This window comes from Globicephala melas, chromosome 2 (genome assembly GCF_963455315.2).
Source record: "Globicephala melas chromosome 2, mGloMel1.2, whole genome shotgun sequence".
Lineage (NCBI taxonomy): Eukaryota > Metazoa > Chordata > Mammalia > Artiodactyla > Delphinidae > Globicephala > Globicephala melas.
In genome coordinates, this window is record NC_083315.2 from 57,935,491 (window position 1) to 57,959,110 (window position 23,620).

General features: G+C 38.4%; 1 protein-coding gene across 1 annotated transcript in view; it reads right to left on the reverse strand.

Moving 5' to 3' along the window:
- Positions 1 to 21,449, reverse strand: part of ETFA (electron transfer flavoprotein subunit alpha) — an 85,513-nt gene extending 64,064 nt beyond the window's left edge. The window contains exons 1-5 of the mRNA XM_030874883.2: positions 21,331 to 21,449; positions 7,583 to 7,729; positions 5,264 to 5,345; positions 5,088 to 5,170; positions 407 to 506 (exon numbers count right to left, since the gene is read on the reverse strand). Coding sequence (XP_030730743.1) covers positions 407 to 506; positions 5,088 to 5,170; positions 5,264 to 5,345; positions 7,583 to 7,729; positions 21,331 to 21,369 — 451 coding nt within the window. The 5' untranslated portion in view covers positions 21,370 to 21,449. The remainder of the gene's footprint in view (positions 1 to 406; positions 507 to 5,087; positions 5,171 to 5,263; positions 5,346 to 7,582; positions 7,730 to 21,330) is intronic.
- Positions 21,450 to 23,620: the final 2,171 nt, after the last annotated feature.

Here is a 23,620-nt window from a genome sequence, read left to right on the forward strand (position 1 = left end):
AATATCGTAATGCAGATGGAAATGAAGTAAAAGCAGCAAAGAAGACTGAAAATACTACTTTACAATAAAGATGTTAAAAAAAAAAAGAAAATACTACTTAAAAAAAATAGAAAATTTTCTTTTCCAGGTGCCACTTACAAAATATACTAAATAGTAAATCTAATTTTTATTGATCACTGGAAAAATCTCACTCTGTACACTGAATGATTAGGAAGGAAAGAAGTGTGTTCCAGATTTACCAGAGAGAATGTCATGTCATGGTCCAGCAGCAATTCTAAGACTAAGATTTTCCTCAGAAATCTTTAAGATGGTCCATATTTCAAAATCCTATCTTCAAGATTAATCTCTGCTTTTAAAGTTTTCAAAAATTTAACATACTGATTAATTATCTTCCTTGGGTACTTACCTGCATAAATGGTTCTCACAAATGTGTCAGGTGATTTGATTGCAATGATGTCAGAAATAGGGGCAACATCAAGTTTGGCTGCTATTCTGGGCAAAAGGTTCTAAAAGCAAAATAAGTAGTGAGTTACACACATACATGCTGATGGATGGCTATAAAGTATAAGCAATAACATTCTCTAAATGGAAATTCTGTAGAAATTTTAATTTGAATCTTTTGTATTTCACATGCATCTTTAGACATACCACAATTTCAAGCACAACTTTTTGGATAGTCTTTGAGCATAAGTAAGAGTCGATGATTACTCTAACTACAGTAAGAGTTTTATAGCAATAAATTACCTTAACTCAGTATGCTGAATTATGAGATACGATATTTGCTTTAATGATCATCATTTATGAAGTGTGACAGTTATAGACTACTGAATTTAGATAATATAGAAAAATATTTAGAGTAGTAGTAAAATTCTCAAATACTGAGAAAGAACATACTTGTATATGTTTATTTAATGTACATGAAACAAAAAATTTCAAAGCAGACATTTTCACCTTTTTAAAAAGTGATGTTGCATTTAAAAAGACCAAAACTAACCTAAGTGTCCATCAATAGGGGATAGGTTTATAAATTATAGTTCATCCATATAATTTTAAAAAATGAGAAAAGTAAAGCACAATGCCTCTCTCTCTCTCTCTCTCTATATATATATATATACACACACACACACAATATATCTCAACAAAAATTAATGTACGTGCTTTTCCTTGTATATGCATATAACATCTTTGGAATAGATACATGTAGTAACTTTGCTCCCACTAGCAGGGACCATTGGGCAAGCCACAATATTCCCAGGCCTTAGTTACTTCACCTCACAAAGAGAGGAAGAGAATCTCTATGCTTCTACTCTAAATTTCTCTGACTCTCAGGCTCTAAAACAGAATCAGTTAGTGAAGAATGAATATCCATGCTTTCTAGACTCAGAGGTTCTCTTAGATGATGACACCATCTACGTGTAATTTTAAAAGTGAAGTGTTGCTTTGATCACATAAATAGAAAAGGTGAATTGTACACTACTTTCTACAGAGAGCTTACTCCATGGCATCTCCTAAACTCAGCACATGATACTACCTCTAGCAGGCAAACTTTCATTATGACAGTACTCAAGCTCCTCTCCTCACTCCATCCCCAAACTCTCTCTGTTCCTCTAAGAATTCTCTCAGGATTATCCTCTAATCACTCCTTTATTCTTCATCCTCTTGCACGCATGTACAATTATACTATTTAATTGGCACTAACGTGTATTTTGTTTTAAAATACTTTTTAATATACATACTATATGACCCTCAACTAAATTTATAAAGCACCCTGAGAACAGAGGTTGTGTGTCTTCTGCTTCTTGTGTCTCTGCCCCGTATCTAATAAGCAGTTCTACATAAATCGATGCTAACAAGTGTTAAAAGCCTGAATCAAATTTCCTCCTGTTGCATCTGAAAATCTATAAAGATTTTCTAATTTTCAATCTATTGCTACCTATGTTATATAGTAATCCCCTTTCAACCATGATAAAAGGGCTACTGAAAAGTACTGTAGTTTATAAATCCACAACTAGAAAAAATTAAGATTTCATAGGAAATAAAGGGCTTGGGAAAATAATTAAAATTCCATTAAACATAGCTCTAACTTGATAAATAAGAGGTTTAGAAGACACGTGCTTTTAAAACAAACCAAATTTGTCAGCATTTAAAGCCTACTTCAGTAAGTAACTCTTTTTCCTGAGCCACCTTCTTTAAATTGTTCAGGAAATACTGCTGGCATATTGTTACCTGGCTGAGCAGATTCTCTTACAAATTTTATGATACGCAGACCGTGCTTCTTTTTAAAGTTTTAGAACTTTCTAAACTTGAAATTTAATATACTTTGTACTTCTATTATCCCTTGTTTTATTTTAGCACTTCTTGAAAAAAATTTACCACAGTACTTAAAGGCACATGTTTTTCCAGGTCTGATCTTCTGTCTGAATGTCCTGAGAGGATGGATGGTAAACAGATCTATTTCTACACTATCCAACAGGCTCAACCACATGGTTTCAGGGAAGGAGAGGCAATAACTAACACAGTTTTCTTTTGATGCACAAAAAGATGACAGATTTTTAAACTCTAGCATACCAGTACAAAGGTGTGGTATCTTGAAAACACAATTGGTGAAGAACTGTTATACAGCCAATTGTTTAGCTTAATCTGATGGACTCTTCCTCATTCCAAATCCATTCAGAGGCTGCAGCAACAGCTACTATTATGTGACCTTTGTTCTCAAAACTCCCATATGCCACAACATAGCAATCAAGGCTAGAGTATTAAAATCTAGCTAATCAGATACAACAAACACCCCTTCTTGGTTTAACAATCTTTTAGGTAAACTGTCATCACAGAAACTCAGACTCACGAAATTGTTTAAATCACCCAACACAGAACCAAACTCTCAGAGATGGAATGGTCCATAAAGATCTTTTAGTTCAATGCTCATGTACAACAATCCAAAGTACAGGAGCTGTATGTCAAGCCTCTGACTTAATCATTTCCAAGGGAAGTGAAACCTGCCATAGAAAAAACCCATTCCATTTTAACATTTCTAGTTGGTAGATCATAGACATCACTTGGCCAAACCGCATCATTTTACATATCAGAAAACAGATTTCAGGAAGGTAAATGACTAGCCCAGAGTCATATATCATATATATAGAACCATCTTACTTAGCAATTACCAAACCCCACACAAAAATGGGAAAACTTATGATAGTCTGCAATGTGACAACCTAATTGTTGTCACACTGTTATTAGTAAAAGAACAATTATTCATTAAACTCATGTACTTACATTGTAGATTACAAATTCTGTTATTGCCCAGAAATTCTACTAATCTTAAAAGAAAAAATTTAATGAATTCAAAGTGATAATTCTGAGCTTAAAAACAAACTAGAGCAATTCACATGGGTGACAGTGCAAGATCCCTACATGTTTGCAGTGATTCACGTCTAGAAGCAATATTGCACTACATATAAATATTCACAAACACTATTCATTTTGCAAGAAAAGGGATCAATGTATTGGGAACTCACTGCTATTACCACTAGACATGGTTAGCTGATGAAAGAGCTTATATCTTATTCCCCAAACTCATATTTAAAAATCAATTACAATTGTGAATGTAAAAGGAAAAAAAGTCAAATCAAGACAATTCAAAAAAGAAATTTAAATGACTGATAACTATATGAAAAGATATTTGATCTCACTATCAATCAGAGAAATGCAAAATTTTTAAAGATATATTTTTCACACATCAGATTGGGGGAAATGTTAAAATGTACAATAGCAAGTGTTGGCAAGCTATGCAACTGGTGGAGTGCAAACTGAGGCATCCTTTCATGAGAGCAATTTAGCAATATACATCAAAATTTTAAAAGCACGTAGTCTTGACCCAGCTATTTCACTTCTAGAACTCTGTTCTAAATAAATACCAGCCCATGTATACAAAGGTATATACAAGGACGTTTCTTCACAGCAAAGTTTATAAATACAAAAAATTAGAAACAACCTAACTGTCCATCCTTGGCTAACTATGAAATATTATGCAGCCATTTAAAAAATGAGATAGACACATTATGAGCAAATATTTTCAAGATATACTCCTAAGTGAAAACCACCAGTCACAAAACAATTCATGCTATACTATCACATTCTAGAAGTAAAAAAAAAAAAAAAAAAAAAAAAAAGTACATTTATTATAATTTGAAAATCCACAGGAAAAGGCTTAAAAGAATGTACAACTGTTAACACCAGTACTTTGGAAGAGGGAAGAGAGCTGGGAATAAGAAAGGGGAATTGTGATACCTTGCTCTGCATACTGCTTTACTGTATGCATCTTTTATAATAAGAATGTATTCGTGTACAACTTAATTTACCATCTTTAAAGGTAAAAATAAAAGCTACAAGCTGCAGCTTATTAAGAATGGGATAAAAGAAAAGGGAGCTAGAATAATACCCATGGTCACAGGGAGAGCAAAAAAGACCCACTGACAAATTCCTTCTCTTGGGCTCCCCCTACATTCCCCCTCCCTTTTTTTAAACTTCATGCAGACCACGACCCATCTCATAGCACATTCTTTCTTCAGACATATCACAATGCACATGATCAGATTACACCTTTCTCTACCCTAAGGATGTCTTCAGCCACCACACAGCCCTTCCCAAATCCCCCAAGTAGATAAATTTGGCCTTTCTAAATATCCATCAGTCACCCAAACAAAGCCATCTCTTATGATGGGTTACTAATACAAATGACATTCACACAATGAGAAAGTTCAACATTGTTTTTAAAGAAAAATGATTTTTTTTTAAATAGAGTTTTTCTCCATAACAAAATCTGAAAATCTGGAAGAGACATTCTAATAAATTATGACAAAATCTTGAAAGAACAGAGTTGTCTCTGTGACAAAATGGAAAGCCTGGAGATAGCATTTTCACAGAAATTATAACAAAATCTTGAAAGAATAAATTTTAGCAAAACTATCACATTAATTCTGAAAGCCAGGATTAGCTATCTAAACAAAGTCTGTTGTACATTTTCAGCACAATGAAATCTAATGCTTCCAAGTAGTGACATCAGATTCCAGTCTCAATCTTCTCACCTTTCCAAAGGCAGATGCTCCAGCGCAGATGTGTGTGTAATTAAACTGCTTCTGAGTTGCCAAAATCAATGGTGTCAGTTCCTCTGAGAATTAAACACATTTGATAAACACATTTCATAGTATTTTATTTATTTCATAAATTCATAAACTTATTTATTTCTACTGGAAAAACTCACCTGGAAGGAGGCCTTTGTACACATCATGCTGAGCCACCAGAACTTTTGCTACACCTGTTACTTTGCAGAGATCTTGTGCCACCTATGAATAAAAGAGTTTTCAATTATCCATCTAACAGAAAGATACTGATAGATCCACCACTACAATTATCAACAGAGCATAAAGTCTTAATGGCCAACTGTAAAAACTGTTCTTATGGGAAAAAGGACTATTTGAGAAATTAAAAAATTATTTAACAAAGAAAATCTTAAGCCAATTGATCTTACTGTCCACTGACCTTAAACAAAAATTCCTGCCTTGAAAAAGAGAAGTACTAATTGATAAACCAAAATCAACACAGCTGCCTACTCAAATTTTGTTGTACATTGTGCTCTTTCCTTTCACTCAGTGCAAATGTAAATTCATCATTTTAGAAATGGTGAAAATGAAGCAACAGTTAGATTCTTTCACAATAACAACACAGCCAATACACTTCAGACTCAGGGCTCCTAGAGCTAAAGAACAGGAGTTAACCACATTGGTATACAGACTACTGCACTTTATCTGGCAATAATAATTTCTGCTGATTTTAAAATTAGTGAGTGAATCTGGGCAATAAAGAAAATCTTATATAACAGTCCCCTGTGAACCACTGAGTTCCTACTCACTGACATATATTTATCTATGATGAAGCAAAATATTTTGTATTTGAAATCCTCATTTCTTCTGTTCAGAATCAGGATGGGGTTCTGGATAAGCTTTTTGACAACTCAGACTTCCTGTATACAGAAGACAATTAGAATTCCTTCTTTTAAATCTCTTTAATTACAGCATAACTAGTTTCTGCTTTAGGAGAAACATGGTAATCATATTATGGTCTACTGTCTTGTTTACCTCCATGCTGATTCACTGAGGTGTAGGCATAAAATGCTGTGCCTCCTGTCCCCTCCCCCTTGATGGAGGGTAAGATTGTAACAATATTCACTGAAGAAAGAATGCAGTGCAAAAGCACCTCTTCTGAATCAAGTGTTCACTGGAAGACAATCTTGTACTATCAAAACCATCTTTTTTTTTAAAAAAAAGAAAAAACCAGCAAAAACTTCAGGCACTACACAGAAGAGTCACTTGCTGTTTATGATAGCTACAGAAAACAATATAAAACTGAAATACGCCTAGGCTATTAACAGAGTCTCTATATACAGGTACTGATTGTTTTTCTTTAAGATTAAAATGTGACACGACAATAAAATTGTAACTGAAGAAAAGATGATTTGCTTTGATCTTTCTCAAAATAATGTAAATAAAATAGCATCAAATATTTTTAAGTCATATTAGAATAATTATTTAAAATCACAGCAAAATAAATAATCAAATCCAGAACTAGTATATCTGAAAGTAGGGCAACCAAAAAGATAGCTTAGCTATATCATCATACATTGTGGTTAATAACTATATAAGATTCAACAAGTGTTAGCAGGATTTTGGTAAAGAAATCCACATAACCGCAAACCTGCTTGAATACATTCTTTTAAGATACCAATTTCACATAAGAATATGGACAGAAGCAACACTAACATTCTGAACCTGGATTATATCACATGCTCTGCAACAATGCCATTTAATAAAAAATAAATTAAATCCTCTAAAAAGAAACATGCTCTATTAGGGATTTCTTCCTCTGAGGTCCAAGCCCCCAGCTATACAACTGGCAACTCCTGTATAGTGAGAGGGAACGGGCGGCTCAAGCTGGGTAAGCTTAATTGAAGCACAATTTCAACTACACTACAGCCCAGAGATACAGACTCTGCATACCACATTAGAGCTCCTTTCCAGGGGGTTAGTTTACAAAGCTGTCACTGTCTTATTTCAACAACAACCAAAATGAAGAACACCTTTTAGTAGCAGCTATAGTTTAGAAAGCATAATACTTACATTTGAATTCTTACACCAATTAAAAATTAACACGCATGATACTTTTTCCAGATTTACCACTTACAGGAATTAAAAGCAATTAGCAAGCATATTCATCAATACAAAAAGGGATCAGCTATTAACCTCTAAGGGGACTCAAATATTATCACTCTACTTGGTACCTGATGGTACATGATGGTGCCAGTGGAACTAAATTAAGTATTCTACCTCATTTCAAAAGATAAAATGCCTGGTGAGCAAACCTTTTAGTTCCTTTTTTCACACGTAGTAACGGTTGTGACATTCAGCATTTATGAGGATCAGAGACCAGTTTGGGTTACAGTCCTCAGCATAATTCTCTGTCTCCATCTTTCCCTGTCTCTTGATGGAGATTATATTTGCTATGGTTGACCTTAAAAATTTCTCACCTTGTCACATTTGGTTCCAGCTACTAAACAGGACACTTCACCTCCAAGACGATTGGCTGCAGTGATGGTATTTAATGTAATGGGTGCTAGGGTATCATTTGCATGCTCAGCTATTACCAGGGTACTCTGAAATCGTAGCAATGAGGCCTAAAAAGAGAAAGAAAAAAAGGAAAAGAATGTTGTAATACAAACTTTATTTTTACTCTAATTGGTAAGCATGTGTGCTTTAAAGAAAACTGTATGCAATATTCAGTTTTATAAATGTATTTATAAAATACTTGCTCAGTAGCAAAAATTTGGGCTGTGTCTATCACTCTATTACTGATAGTCTTACCTAATAAAAACAGAGAATACAAATTAGTATTCTACTGTTAGAAAAAAAATTTTATTATTTCCAAGCAACTTTCCCACTAATCCATGTTCAATAACAAACTGATAAATGTATCTAAATTTAAAATCCTTAGAACACATTAACCATCAAACTGGGAATCAACTACTACCAATTACATTCACTTGCAGCAATACTGCTAAACAGTACAGTATATCTAGAAATAATGATTATGAAATCAATTACTAAAGTTCTGTTGCTTCAGGCAAAATGAATACCAAAATAACTGATAATGTAAATCTGCCTTTAAAATACAATACTACACAGCAATTTTGCTAAAGTTTCAATTGTTCAAATATGCTTCCAACTTCAAAAAAGAAGCTTTTGGACAGTATCTTGGAACCAACTAATAACCATCCATAGCTACTGTGGACTATCAAGAGACCACCAATAGTTCATGGTCATTTGAAATAATTTCAAACACCAGAAACACAAAGATGAACAAGAATGGTCCCTGCACTCAAAGTTTTCAAGAGAAATTAAGACTTGTTCACATACAATTATAAGACTTGTTCACATACAATTATAAGTTTTCAATTAATGAAGAGAGCCAAAATGTTGGCAGCTGCCGATCATGAAGCAGAGAATCAAGAGGAAGAATGGAAGGAAGCTTAGGTATTCCTATCATGTGAAAGGATAAGGAAGCATACCACAGGCACGAGGAAAGGAGAAAATTTTGGAACTATCCTTGTGGAAAACGGCAATGAGAAATGAGAAAAAGGGGCACTGATGATCAAATGTCATGGTTCTGTGGCTTTAAATTCAGCAATAATCTTCAGATCTGGAGTTGGAGTGAACAAAGCAGGGTGTAAAATGTACCCAGAGCTTGAAATTTACAAAGAGGGTATGAATGAAGGGAAGCCAGGTACATACAGGACTATAAGGCTGGTTGCACAACTAAACTGACAAAATACATATTTTTTTGTTTACTCTATTGTATATACCAATTGCTATATTCTTCACCTTTTTATTAATATATGAGCATATCAGTTCAACTAGTTTCCATAATCATTTGGGTTATTAGTAATTTTTTATTATTATAAACAATGCAGAGACGAGCATCCTCATAGCCAAAGCTCTGCACTTATCCTCAACAGATAAGAGTTCCTTTTAGTCCAGTAAGACCTTTTTGGCTGAAACTTAGCCAAGTTACTCTACCTGTTCTGCTTCCACGGATTACTAAGTCAGATTCTGTGCAACCTTCAACAAAATAGGCCCTTCTTCCTCTAAGCCTCCTACTTCTACCACTGCAACCCCTTCCTTCTCCTCAGCCCCCTAAACCCCCTCTATCCTTGATGAACCTAATCCCAGAGCTGGGGGCCAGAGACTCCAAGGCAAGCCTTCAGGGGCAGAAATGCTTCCAGAGCTACAGAATGAGAATGGAAAGAGGAAGAGGACAGCACTGAAGAATATGCCAGAGGAAGAAATTGCTGCATTGTGTATCAGTGGATAGCATTTCTTGTCTTTTTTCCTCCCTTTCTGTTCACTCAAAGGGAGCAAGAAAAGGGGAGAAAATTAGACTTTTGTTTTTGCCAAATCAAGTCGCTGTTTGTATAACTTTTCCTTTTTTACGATAAAAAAAATTGCCTTCTCACGAGAGGTGAAATTCTTTACGGTTAAGGTTAGAAATCTTTATGCACTTCTTAAGATTCTCTTCTTATGACAAATTCCTAGGAGTGTTAGATCAAGAGATAGACACATTTTCAAGGCTTTTAATACTGATTGACGCAAACTGTTCTCCAGAAAAGTTGTAGCAATTCACAACAATTCACAATTCCTGGGATGGCATGAAAGTTCTTAGAAGACAAACACCATGCCTGTTCACTTTTGTATCCCCATAGTCTAGAACAATATTGTTTCCAATATACATCTGTAGAATTATACGGTACTTCTTTTTTAATCAGAAGAGCACAATATCTTGTAAAGAACTTTGTAATTAGGACCCAATGGCATAATTTATGATTTAAATCACATTTCACAAGAATTGCCAGTAACAAACTATTTATTACCAATATATATCAGACACCATATTTTTGATTATGCTTCACACATCATTTGCCATAAAAATTATGAGCTTTTCATCACCATTTAAAGAATAAATCCAAGATTTGGTGGCAAAAGGCCCATATTTGCTATAAATTATAGTTCTAACATAAGATAAATTAGGTAGTGTCCTAAGGAATTGTCAAGCCTTTTAGAACTTCCAAGGGATCACTGCATATTCTTTCTAAAAGACTATTCAAAATTAAATTTATAAGAATAAACAACAAAAGAATATACATAAGAAACTACTCAGTCCGTCTATCTGATCAATCTTTACTAAGTACTACATATATCATAAGGCACTCCATATTACTTTATCAATTGACTCCTTTATAGTTTTTTTAATACTACGCTTTCTTCTAATTCAATGTTCCATCTTCTATTTCTCAGATACCACCTAAAGAGAAGCTGCAAGCATCTAAACATGGTTATGTAGCTTAATTCAGCAATAACAGCTATGTGTAGCCTACAGCAGAAGAAACTGGTCTGTGACCTTTAAAATGTTATTCCTCACTCCAGAGCCCAGTTTCTTCATCTTCAAATTGAAGGAGACAAACTAGATCAATGGTTTTCAGACTATACTCCATCCAGGGAGGCACCTCAGGAACGACCACATAGAATAAAGTGAGAACCAGGCAGGTAGGGCTGCCAGAATGGTCCCCAGCTTTGCTTTAACCAAATTAACCAAACTAATATTATAGAGCCCTGTACTAAGATAAAATCGTATTTAAAATTCAAGAAACCTCTATGATGTAGGTACCATTATTATCCTGAGTTTACAGATGAGGGAATTGGAGCTTAGTGGCTACATAGCTAAGAAACAGAGCCAGGTTAAAGTCCAGGTAGTTGGACTCCAGATTTGGGGTTTTTAATTACCAGCTCTCACCAAAGCACCATCATTTTTAGCTGTTTTATATATGGGTCACTCCTGTAATGTTTCACTTAGCAAATATTCTCTTGTTAAAAAAAAAAATAGCACTGGTCAAAAAGAAACAAAAATGATATCAAAGGCCTCTTTTCCAGCTCTAAGAATTCTGTAACCCTAAAATCCTATTTTAAATAGAAGTGGTATAGAATATCACAAAAGATACAAAAAATACAGGTCCCGGGCTTCCCTGGTGGCGCAGTGGTTGAGAGTCCGCCTGCCGATGCAGGGGACACGGGTTTGTGCCCCGGTCCGGGAAGATCCCACATGCCGCAGAGCGGCTGGGCCCATGAACCATGGCCGCTGAGCCTGCGCATCCGGAGCCTGTGCTCCGCAACAGGACAGGCCACAATAGTGAGAGGCCCGCGTACCGCAAAAAAAAAAAAAAAATACAGGTCCCATTACTGAAAAGGTTTTTAAATGAAAGTCATTTCATTATCTTATGACCCATTCATTGCATCTGTAGACTTTAGGGCCCTCTCTTTTATGGGGAAAAAAGGAGCCAAATCTTAAACATCTGAAGGTAACTATTGAAATCAGTAAGAGAGCTGCTCAGAAAAGAATCTCAATCTCTTCAAAACACTGCTACTTAAATTCAAATTAATTCATGCAGACCAGTGCCACCATATATTCTTGGTCATCAACCTTATCTGGGCCCTCTGCCTGGCAACGTTACTATGACATCCTTGTTGGCACTCTCACTCACTCTCCACAGCAACTATTTCCAATATCCCCTTCTGACATTTTTCAAACTACCAACATAGTCTGCTCCTTACTCGCAGAAGAAAGCCTCGCTTCTTACTTTGCAAAGAAAACTGAAGCCATCAGAAGAGAACTGCTTCCCCTTCCTGATATCCAACACAGAAATTCCCACCCCTACTCTATCACAGTAGAAGCTGCTGCAGGTCCTTCCTCCTGGATCTGATCCCTTCATCTGGACTCTGGATTCCATCCTCTCAAATCTAGTCAAACCCTTCATTCTGTAATCACCTCTCAGTAACGTTTCCAACCTCTCCCACCTCTCCCTTTTCCTGGGCTCCTTCCCGTAAACTTTAAAACATGTTTGAAGCTCTCCCAATTTTAATGAAACCCAAAATTAAAAATCCATTATCCCACCTTTCACTCCAGCTAATTCCTCATCTCCCATACACACCTCAACTACTGTACTTGTATCGTGGCTTCTGCACTCACCAAAATTACCAACAAATACTTTTCATGCTTACTTCTTCTCTCAAAATGTTTGAAATTACTGACTAGTCCATTCTTACTTCCATTGCTTAATTAATAATTTATCATCTATATAAAAATGACAGATATACAGACAGAGATAGAGGTATCAAATCTCTCTCCTAAGTGCTAGACCTATATAATTAGGTTACACCTGCATATCCAATTGCTTAACTTGTCTCATCAATCACTCACCAACTCAGCAAATCCAAATCTTAACTCATCTTTCCCTTGATCCTCCAGCCCCCTCCCATACTGCTTCTCTGGAGTTCTTCAGGGGATGCACCATCCCCTAACAAGTTGCCCAAACCATGATCTGAGAGTCATATCTGGGTTTTTTCCTCAACTCTCACAGCCAATCAACCACTAAAGCTGTAACAATTCTTCCTTCTAAATATAGTATATCCTAACTCCACTCACTTCTCTCCATCTTTAATTCCACTACCTAGTGCAGGCCATTAACCCTCTCTTATTACTCCAACTGACTCCCAAACCAACTTTGCTCCCCTCCAATCCATTTCTCTCAGTGATCTTTCAATGATAAAAATCCAACGTTATTCTCCTGCTCAAACAAGTCAACTGCTTCCTGCCTCCCTAGGATATGGTAAACTAGACTCCTTAGATTGGCTTACCAGGCATTTATTCTATGGCCTGATCTACCTCCCCAGCCATATATCTTTTGCTCTATTTACAACTTACTTTCGGATACTTGAACTTGCCCTGCTCTTTCTGACCTTTAGCCTGTCCTCACATTGTTCCCTCTGACTTAAGGACCTCTTCCTCTATTACCGGATTAGCTTCCAATCACCCTTAGATTTTCTGCTTAAATGCCAACCCCTCCAAGAAACTTTAGTACAGTGCTGTGGTAAAGAGTACAGGCTCTAGAGCTCCCCTGCCTGTTCTTGTTTTTTGTTTTTGTTTTTAAATTCTCTGGCTGCACTGTGCGGCCTGCAGCATCTTAGTTCCCCAACCAATGATCAATCCTGGGTCCGGGCAGTGAAAGTGCAGAGTCTGATCCACTGGACAGCCAGGGAATTCCTGCCTGGGTTTAAATCCCACCTCCACCATTACTTCTTTGTGCCTCAGTTCCCAGATCATAAAATGTAGATGATGATAACAACAGTAATAATCTCAGAGTTGTTGGGAAGGATTAAATTAGTAATTGTAAAATAAAGCTCTTGGGATAGTTCCTGGAACATAATAAATGCTCAATAAAAGTTAGCATGAAAGCTTCCTGGATCTCCTCCAACTGGTTAACTTTCCTAGCACCAACACAGTACCCTGAATCGACTTCATTACAGCACTTGACCACACGCACCTGATTACTTTGTCTTCCCTTCTTGATTTTGAGTACAGAGGTCATGTCTGGTCTTCTTACCGCTACAACCCCAGCTTCTACTTCAATGTCTAGCACAGAGTAGATGTCTAATAAATGAGTTGAAAATTGCTTCTAAAAACTTCTTCATCGAAAGGATAACAAGCCACAGATTGGGAGAAAATATTTGCAAAACAAAAAATATCTGATAAAGGACTGTTATCTAAAATACACAAAGAACTCTTAAAAGTCAACAATAAGAAACAAACTGATTTAAATATGGGCAAAAGTTCTGAATAGACACCTCACCAAAGAAAATATACAGACGGTAAATAAGCACACGTAAAGATGCTCTACATCATATGTCATTAGGGAACTGCAAATTAAAACAAGAATGAGATACCACTACACATCTATTAGAATGGTGAAAATCCAAAACACTGACAACACCAAATGTTGGTGAGGATATGAAGTAATGGGAACTCTGGTGTAAATTCAAAATGGTACAGCCACTTTGGAAGACAGTTTGGCGTTTTCTCACAAAACTAAACATACTCTTGCCATACAATCCAGCAGTCACACTCTTTGGTATTTACCCAAATGAGTTGAAAACTTACATCCACACAATGGGACTTCCCTGGTGGTCCAGCAGTTAAGACTCTTCTGGACTTCCACTGTAGGGGGATGGGTTCCATCCCTGGTCAGGGAACTAAGATCCCACATGCTGTGTGGTGTGGCCAAAACAAAACTTACGTCCACACAAAAACCTGCAAACGGATATCTATGAAAGCTTTATTCATAATTGCCAAAACTTAGTAGCAATCAAAACGTCCTTCAGGGGACTTCCCTGGTGGCACAGTGGTTAAGACTCCGCACTCCCAACATGGGGGCCCAGGTTTGATCCCTAGTCAGGGAACTAGATCCCACATGCATGCCACAACTAAAATTTCACATGCCACAGTTAAGGAGTCCGCAAGCCGCAACTAAGGAGCCTGACTGCTGCAACTAAGGAGCCCTCAAGCCACAACTAAGGAGCCCTCGAGCCACAACGAAGGAGCCCTCAAGCCGCAACTAAGAAGCCCATCAGCCACAACTAAGGTCCAGTGCAACCTACTTAATTAAAAAAAAAAAAAAAGTCCTTCAGTAGGTGAATGGATAAACTGTGGTACCACTCAGCAAATGGAGTACTAGTCAATGCTTTAAAATAAAAAAAAGAGCCATCAGACCATGAAAAGGCATGGAGGAACTGTAAATGCATATTACTAAGTGAAAGAAGACAGTCTGAAAATGCTACATACTATACGGTTTGACCAATGTGACATGCTGGAAAGGAAGAGCTATGGAGACAGGAAAAAGATCAGTAGTTGCCAGAGGTTGGCAGGGAAAGGGAAGAGCACAGAGGATTTTAGGGCAATTAAACTATTCTGTATCCTATAACAGTGGATACTTATCACCGTACATTTGTCAAAACCCATAGAATGTATAACACCAAGAGTGAACACTAACGTAAACTATGGATTTTGGATGATAATGATGTGTCACTGTAGGTTTTTCAATTGTAACAAATGTACCACTCTGGTGCAGGACGTTGATAGTGAGGGAGGGAAAAAGGGTAATATGGGAATGCTCTGTACTTTCTGCTCAATTTTGCTATGAACCTAAAACTGCTCCAAAAAATAAAGTCTATTTTTAAAAAATCTGTTGCTTCAAAAACATCCTTTTAAACTTCGACTTTATACACTGAGCTATTAAAAAAACAATTTTAAGACTCTAGATTAGTTACTCCTCAAGGTTATTCATTTGAACCACAGAAAATGATGCGAATAACTGTTTTCTTGATTCTCCTGAGAATGAACATAGCTAGGACCATTCCAGATTCACAGGTAAGAAGTTATTTAATTACATACAGTGAATGCTTAAGGATTATAAATGTTTGTTGCCACCTTACACTTAGATCTTCCTTTTGTGTGTGTGGGTGTGCAAGAAGTTTATTGGGGAGTACTCTTGAGAACGACACTCAGGAGGCATCAAGGAAATAGAACTGGGCGGTGGAAGAAGCTGAACTGCAATATTGCAGTGCAGTCACTACAAAGCTCTCGGCTGATCTCACAAGGAACCCTGGAACTAGGATGGCCCTTCAGAGTTGTCCAGAACTGAAGCAAGGGGGCCACAGACTTTGGGTGGTTTTTTGGGGTATTTTTAAGAATAATCAAACTAACATGACTGACGCATTCTTTTATTTCTAATTCAACCCTGGAAATAACGCCATGTTTTAAAAAAAAGCAAGATATGATCAAATAAGAACACATACAATATGTACAGAATTAAAACAATGGTAAACAGGTGATTTAAGATAGCCAAAACTCAAAAATGAAGTGGCCTTCTTATCTAAAGAAAATCCTTCACCCTTACTATTACTTCATCAGCCAATAACAACAGTTGTAAAGCACCTTAGTTTACAAAGTAATTTCACAGGTTTCTCTAGCCGCCTAACTAGATTAATGCTCTCCCCAATTACATATTCCCCAAACACCCTATACACCTTTCTGTCACAATGATCACACTTAAAATAATGTGTTCAATATTTGTCTCTCCCAGTCTGTTTGCACCATGTGGGCAGGGATTAGGTCTGTCTCATCCTCCACTGTGAACTCAGTATCTATCTTTGAGCGTGACACATAGTGGGCATTCAATGAATGTTTAGCGACTAACTGAAAAGTTTCCCCCTAAATGATCAAAAACTAAAAAAGCAACCGTTTTTCTCTCATTGATAACTTAATTATCTAAGCAGTTAATATGTGTATCTACCAAGGACAGTACGCAAACTTGCTAAATCACTAAAGAAATACCCCATCATACTTTTACAGAACTTATCTAGACTACTAAGTAGACTTAGTTCCCATCAGTAAAATGTGAAGTTTTCTTCTGCATACCTGCCACATACCCTTGTTAAGTTGACTGGCCTTAATGAGACAGTATTCTTGAAGATAGGATTAAAGGGGTCATCATCCTCTCTCCACCCTTTCAGAGCCAGACTTCTTGAAAACAACGTCCTTAAGCATAAACTCTGCTGCCTCACCTCACTCTTTCTCCTTTACTCACAGCAAACCAGCTTTCACTTCCACTACAACACTGAATCCAGTCTCTTCAAAGTCACCAACAACCTGGGATAGCTAAGTCCAGTGAACACATTTTGGTCCTTCTCTTATTCAACCTTAACAGTTTTGACACTGTTTTTGCTTTTCAGTGTTTTTAGGAGCAACAAAGGAGATTCACTGCTCAGGTGCTCCTGCTGTGCCTTTAACTGTATGCTCAGGTAGTAAACTACCACAGGTGTTAGAAGGAAAAAAAAAGTTGGACTCTAACTCCCTACTGTACAAACCCACTCAAAACCTAAAGTAGTAAGAATAAGTTTAACCTACCTCCCCCACCTTTGAAAACTAAGTGGGGTAATAATGGTAAGGGTGTGGGGGTCGTTTTGCTTAACTCAAAAATTAAAAAGCAGGAACAAACTATAAAATCTTTCCAACTTCTACTGAAAAAGATAAATATATAATTAAAGTTACCCATCCCTATTTTAACATATATTTTGTAATTTAAAAACGTATATTACATTTCTGTACTTTAACCTCCTTAGTAATAAAATATGATAGCTTTTAATCATGACTAGAAATGTCATATGACATTGATTATATTATTAAAAACACAGTCAATTTACTTCACTTTAAAAACAGACAAGACCCTTAAGTAGACACGTTGGCAGGAAGCATAATTTTACGGAATTCCCCTTATGCAATAAATGTTTTAGTACCACATCAAACTTGGCTTTCTTCTTTCAAAAGAAATTAAAATTTGCATGTGAATTACAGAGTTCAATCTCATTCATCAATGATAGACCGTGGACTCTGAAAAATGTCATGTTCCTTCATACCAGTTTCATAGCTTCTGAATCAAGGTAGATATGCCTCCTGTCTGGCAATGAATATAGTAACAGGAAGACTCAAATAACCTTGAAAAGTGTTGCTTCACTCTCCATGTAAAACATCTCTTTGGTATCTTAGTCAACAAATCAATTTCAAATGTAAATGAATAAAATAATACTAATAATTCAAATCAATAACCCTGCAAGAATGTTAACTACCTATTTTCCTCTTATTGTGTTGCCCAGATGGAAAACACTTTCATTAACAGATAACATTGAGGACCACTCCCCCCTCACCAAGAGACTTTGCTCAAGGCCACAGATAAATCAAAATGAAAATGGAATTTAGATACCAAATGCGAGTCATTTAACTTACATTCTAACAGTTTAAGGTATCTCTTTTATTTTCACTAGTTGCAATAAATTTACCGTCTTAACCATTTTTAAATGTACAGTTTAATAGTGTTAGACATTCTAACACTTAAGGTATCTTTTTTTCACTAGTTGCAATAAATTTACCATCTTAATCATTTTTAAATGTACAGTTTAATAGTGTTAGCTATATTCACATTATGATGTTAACAGTTTAATCTTTTTAATCTTTTAATAGATAAATCTATTATTAAAAATGTGGTTCTGTAGAAACATATCTTCCTGAATTTACTCATGGTTAGCTACAGAACAATTTATTTAAATTGCAAGAGTGGGGATTCAGATAACTCACTTTGACTTGACGGTATCATAAATATAAGTAAACAGGAGCCAGACTGAGGGACTTGCACTTTAGAAATCTGGGACAACTTGAGCACCAAAACATTTAAGAGTAGTAATGGATGAAGTAACCTACTGAATGAAGTAAGGATCCATGAGTCCATAAATAAATACATCAATAAGCAAGAAGAAAATGTTCTTTCTTATAATTATACAAAGCTAATAAAAGTAGAAGGAATGGACTTCTCTGGTGGCACAGTGGTTAAGAATCCGCCTGCCAACGCAGGGGACGCAGGTTGGAGCCATTGTCTGGGAAGATCCCACATGCCGTGGAGCAACTAAGCCCGTGCGCCACGACTACTGAGCCTGCGCTCTAGAGCCCACGAGCCACAACTACTTAGCCCACGTGCCACAACTACTGAAGCCCGCACGCCTAGAGCCCAAGCTCTGCAACAAGAGAAGCCACCGCAATGAGAAGCCCGCTCATGAAAACGAAGAGCAGCCCCCACTGGCCACAACTAGAGAAAGACCACGTGCAGCAACGAAGACCCAACGCAGCCAAAAATAAAATAAAATTGATTAATTTTTTAAAAAGTAGAAGGAATGATGAAATTAGAAAAATCGCTATTTTACATCACAGTACTCATTTCTCAGGCAAGAATCATCAACAGATAAGACTAATGGGTGAAAGTCTGATGAGAAACAGAAGAGTTACATCGTTTCAATGTATCTCTCCACAAATTAGTTAACAGATAAGTAGTAATTTGATAGTGGAGAAACCTGCTGAACACTTTAGCCAAGTAATTAACATCACCAATAATGGGATAAACCAACATTATGAGCCTCCTAATATGATGCACTGAGAACACAATACCACTTCTGTGATACTCCTGCCAGTACATAACCTGAAACTAATCAGAGGAAACACCAGACAAACCTAAATCGGGGGACAGTCAACAAAATAGAAGGCCTGTACTCTTCAAAAATGTCAATGCCATCAAAGCCAAAGAAAGGCTGAGGAGTTTTCTAACAAAGACTGAAGAGACATGAGAACTAAATGCAAGGCATGATCCCAGAGTGTCCTAGACCAGAATAAGAAATACTGCTACAGATGCAAACTATTACATAGAGAATGGATAAACAACAAGGTCCTATTGTAGAGCACAGGGAACTGTATTCAGTATCCTGAGATAAACCATAATGGAAAAGAATATAAAAAAGAATGTGTACACACACACATATATATAAATAAATCACTTTGCTGTACTGCAGAAATTAACACACTGTAAATCAACTATACTTCAACTAAAAAACAATAAAAAAATACTGCTACAAATGAGTAACAATTGGTAATACCTGAGTAATATCTACAGATCATCGTATTGTATCATTGTTAAACTTGCTGATTTTGCCAATTATACTGTGATAATGAAAGATGAACCTCCTTGTTCATAGAACATACACTGAATTATTTAGTATAGAGCATGTCTGCAACATACATATTATATCAGAAAAATAATATGTATATATGAGGAGAGAGAAAGCAAATGTGCCAAACTGTTAATAGCCGGTGAAACTCAGCAAAGGGTTTTGAGAATTCTTTGTACTATTCTTGCAACTTTTCTGTAAGCTTGAAATATCTAAATTTTTAAAGTTAAATATGTATGTGTATTTATGTATCCATTTTACAAGTGTTCCCGCTGTTTTCCTATACCCTTGAAATTCAAATCTCTCAAATGTTCTTAATGACTTTAGAGGAGCTACTCTAAGCATGACTTCAAACTCTGAAAATAAAGTCAAGGTCAAAGTCTTTGGCAAACCACAGCAAAGATTTGGAAATACTGCCTATGTATATTGGCAGTGTTTATAATGACTTAAGCTAGTCATTCCATTTTTTTCTGCTAGTGCTACAAAATAACTGAGTCCTAAATTCCCCCTCCACAACTATTTCACTTATGCCAGACTTCTAACCTGTCCACATAACTATCTTCCAATTACTGTATAGGTAAGAATCTGGCTCTGATACCTGGAACTTTCCCAAATCCATGACTTTAACTTGTTTATGTCTAAGTCATCTGAGGAAAATTTCTGGGGAAGACTGAACACTGACCTGAAGGATGTGGGTTTGAACTTTGAGCGTATGGGGGGGGGCAGGGTTGGGATTTTTTTTTTTAAGGGAACAAGAATACATAAGAAAAGGGCCTACAGATATCTAGAAATACTGCCAACTATGTTTCAGGGAGAAAATCCCAGCGGTGGGTATGAAAACATGCATGCACAAGAAAAACTGTAGAAAAAGTACAAAATGTCAGGAAAGTTTCTGACCCAAGTTTAGCAATCTTGTCACTTAACCATCAGAATATCTACAGAATCTACAATATAAATTGTTACTTGACTTGTAATTGGTCAATCTCCAAATACTACTGTCCCATAGCATTAGGAAAACACATATTTTCTATCAGTCTTTCTCACAATAGCAAAATGTGGTAAACTCATGATTTGTAACTAATGAAAGCATCAAAAACTTACCGCTACCAATATCGTTCCCTAGCTATTTAACCAGCAATCTGCTGGTTTAAAAGCAGGTCAGCTTGCAGTAAAAAGACGCCTGCCTTTCAAAATTGGCTACAGCTGTCAGCACAATCACCTAAACGCAGCACTGCCCCATTAGCCAGAGAGCAGAGCAGGTTTCCAAAACCACATTGCCCCTCGCTCGCCCCAGCACTTGACAGTGAGTGGATTCGAAGAGCCGCAATGCATCCAGGGAAAATGTTTAATTCTTCCAGAAACGTCACCTTCCAAGCTGAATTCAGGTTTTAAACTTTTTCCAAGAGGACATGCCGGCGGCGACATTTTCCTCCCTCGGGTAAAGATTCCCCGGGGACTCAGCTGCTCGCTCCCCGTCAAAGGTGGAGAAACTGGCGGCCTGTCAGTGCTGGAGGCTGGGAGAGGGGCTGGGAAGAAGACGGGGAAGAGGAAGGGCAGCGGGAGCGCAGGTTCAGTACTCTGACCTCTGACCTCGACCCCCACCTGGCGGCCCGAAAGGAGGCAAGGGCAGGCCCCAGAACTTTGAGCCCGAGCCCCAGGCCGGGCTGGGCCTGCCAGCGCGAGGGCCAGTCAGGTCCGCGGGTGGCGGTGACCTTCGCCCAGACCTTCACAGGGACAGCAGATCGAGGCTGGACCGTCACCGGGCTCGACCCTTCCCTCCCGGACTCACCGCCCGCCAGAACTGCCCAGAAGCCACCGCTCGGAACATGGTCACGGCACCCGTTCGCTTCACACTAGCCGTGAACGTACCCAACTGCACCGCCTCCGCGAGTTACCGTAACGCTCGCGAGACTCGGGAACGAGAGCAGACTCCCCGGCGAGGAGAGCAAGCCCGCGGTTTCTGCCTGCCCACTGGGCGGTCGCGCAGCCAATGGGGCCGGCGGAAAGTTAGGGGCTGGACTTGGGAGTGGGGCAAAGGTGAGGCTTTTAACTAGGAGACGTAGGGGGAAGCCAGGCTAAAGAAAGGCACGGGCAAAGCGGTCCAACTGCCGCTGACCGTAGCCCAGACTGTCTGCCAGCCCCAGTGTGCAACGCTTGTTAGACTGAACTTTCCCACTGAGCTGATGACGTCACTGTCCTGGCTTCCCAGACCTCTGGACGAAGTTCACCTCTCTCACTCTAATCATTCTTCTGCCTGTTCATTTGCTCACGGATATCAATGTTAACCCCTGCAATGTGCTAAATACATTTTCCAGGTCAGGGGAATATAATAAAAGTATGCATAAAATGTTGACCTCACCAAACTCTGGAGGAAACATACGAGTAAACCTATCATTACTATTATGGGAGGAGGGATTCCTGGAATTGGTGATATTTGAGCTGGGTTCTAGAAGGAGTAACCTCCGCAGCACAAACAGGGAAGGAACATGACAGGAAGGTCCAAGGACAAGGGGCAGGATGCTGTGTGCTGCCTGTAGAAGGAAGCAGATTGGGAAAGGTCGTGAATGGGGGAGTAACATGCGGCCCCACCCTAGCCCTCTTCTCTCCCCACTCTTCCTATCCCAGGACAGGCCCACCCACACCCTGCCTTCAGTGCTCTTGACTGCCAAATCTCTTCTGACCTTTGGATCAGCTTATCCACCTGCCTACTGGGCATCTCCTCAGGATGTTCCTCAACACCTCAGACCCCCATATCCACAACTGACTGGGCGTTCCCTTCCAGACTTTATTCTCCTCCTGTATGCCCTTTCACAGGGAATGCTTTCCACCTCCACCCAGCTGCTCAAGCCAAAAACCTGGGGGTCATACTTGACTTGTTTCTTCCTTTCTTCCCTATCCTATGAGTCACTAAATTCTAGCGATTCCACTCCCAGAACAGCTCCCAAATCCATCCAGGACTCTCTACCACGCTCTGTGTTTGCACTGCTGCAGTTGCTTCTTTACTCTTCTCCCAGTTTCCAGTCTTCAATCCATCTCCCACTGCAACCGAAGGGCTCTTTCAAAAGAGCAAACTGGTGATGTTACTCCCCTGTTGAATAATACACTTCAATGGCTGCCCATTGATTTTAGGATAAAATGCAAACCCCTTAACGTGATGTATAAGCCCTGTGTGAGCTGATCTCTTCCTTGCTCTTTTACCCCCTTTCCATCTCCCATGGCCATACAGAATTTCCTTCACATCCTCCAACGCCCTATTCCTTCTGCCTCCCCACTCTCTTCCCCCTTCCTCTCCCCTTTACTCCTTCAACTGTTTAATACTTATTCATTCTTGACATTTCAGCTTGGACTTTCCTCCCCCCAGTAACTCTGAATTAGACCTCTCTTCCACATGCCCCTATTTCTGCCTGTACTTCACCTGTATATAGCGGCAATTGCCACATTGGTTGTAATGGCCTGGTTACTTGTCTGTCTCACCCACCTGACTGTAAGACCCGTAAAGGCAGAGTCTATCCTACTTTTTTTATTAATGTGTCTTCACACCTTGCACAATGCCTGGCTCACAGGAGGCATTCAATCAGTGTTTGTTGGATGAATCCACAAATCAATGAGTGACTTGGCTAAAGAGTCTGGACTTTAAGCAGGGGAGTGATACACTCAGAAATTGTCTCACTTCACAATTTTCTAACCATCTACCTTTCGATCCTTGTCGAGTCTACCAACAAATCCCACTGGCTCTACCTTCAAAAGATGTCCAGAATCCAACAACTTCCACCAACACGTCTTCATTCCTCCACCACTACCACCTCCCCTCAGGCCCTTATCATCTCTGCCCTGGATCATGGAAGGAACCTCCTGACTGGTCTTTCTGTTTATACCTGTGCCTCCTGAAGTCTCCTCTCCAAACAGCAGACTGATTGTGTGCTCTGCTCAAAGCCCTCTTCTGCCACTGCCCGCTCTGTCACTATGCCGCAACAGAACTCGCTGCTCCTTGTACACACCAAGCAGCTCCCATCTCTGGCCTTTGCACTCCCATTGTTCCCTCTGCCTGAAATGCTCTCCCCTGGGGACCCACGTGCCTC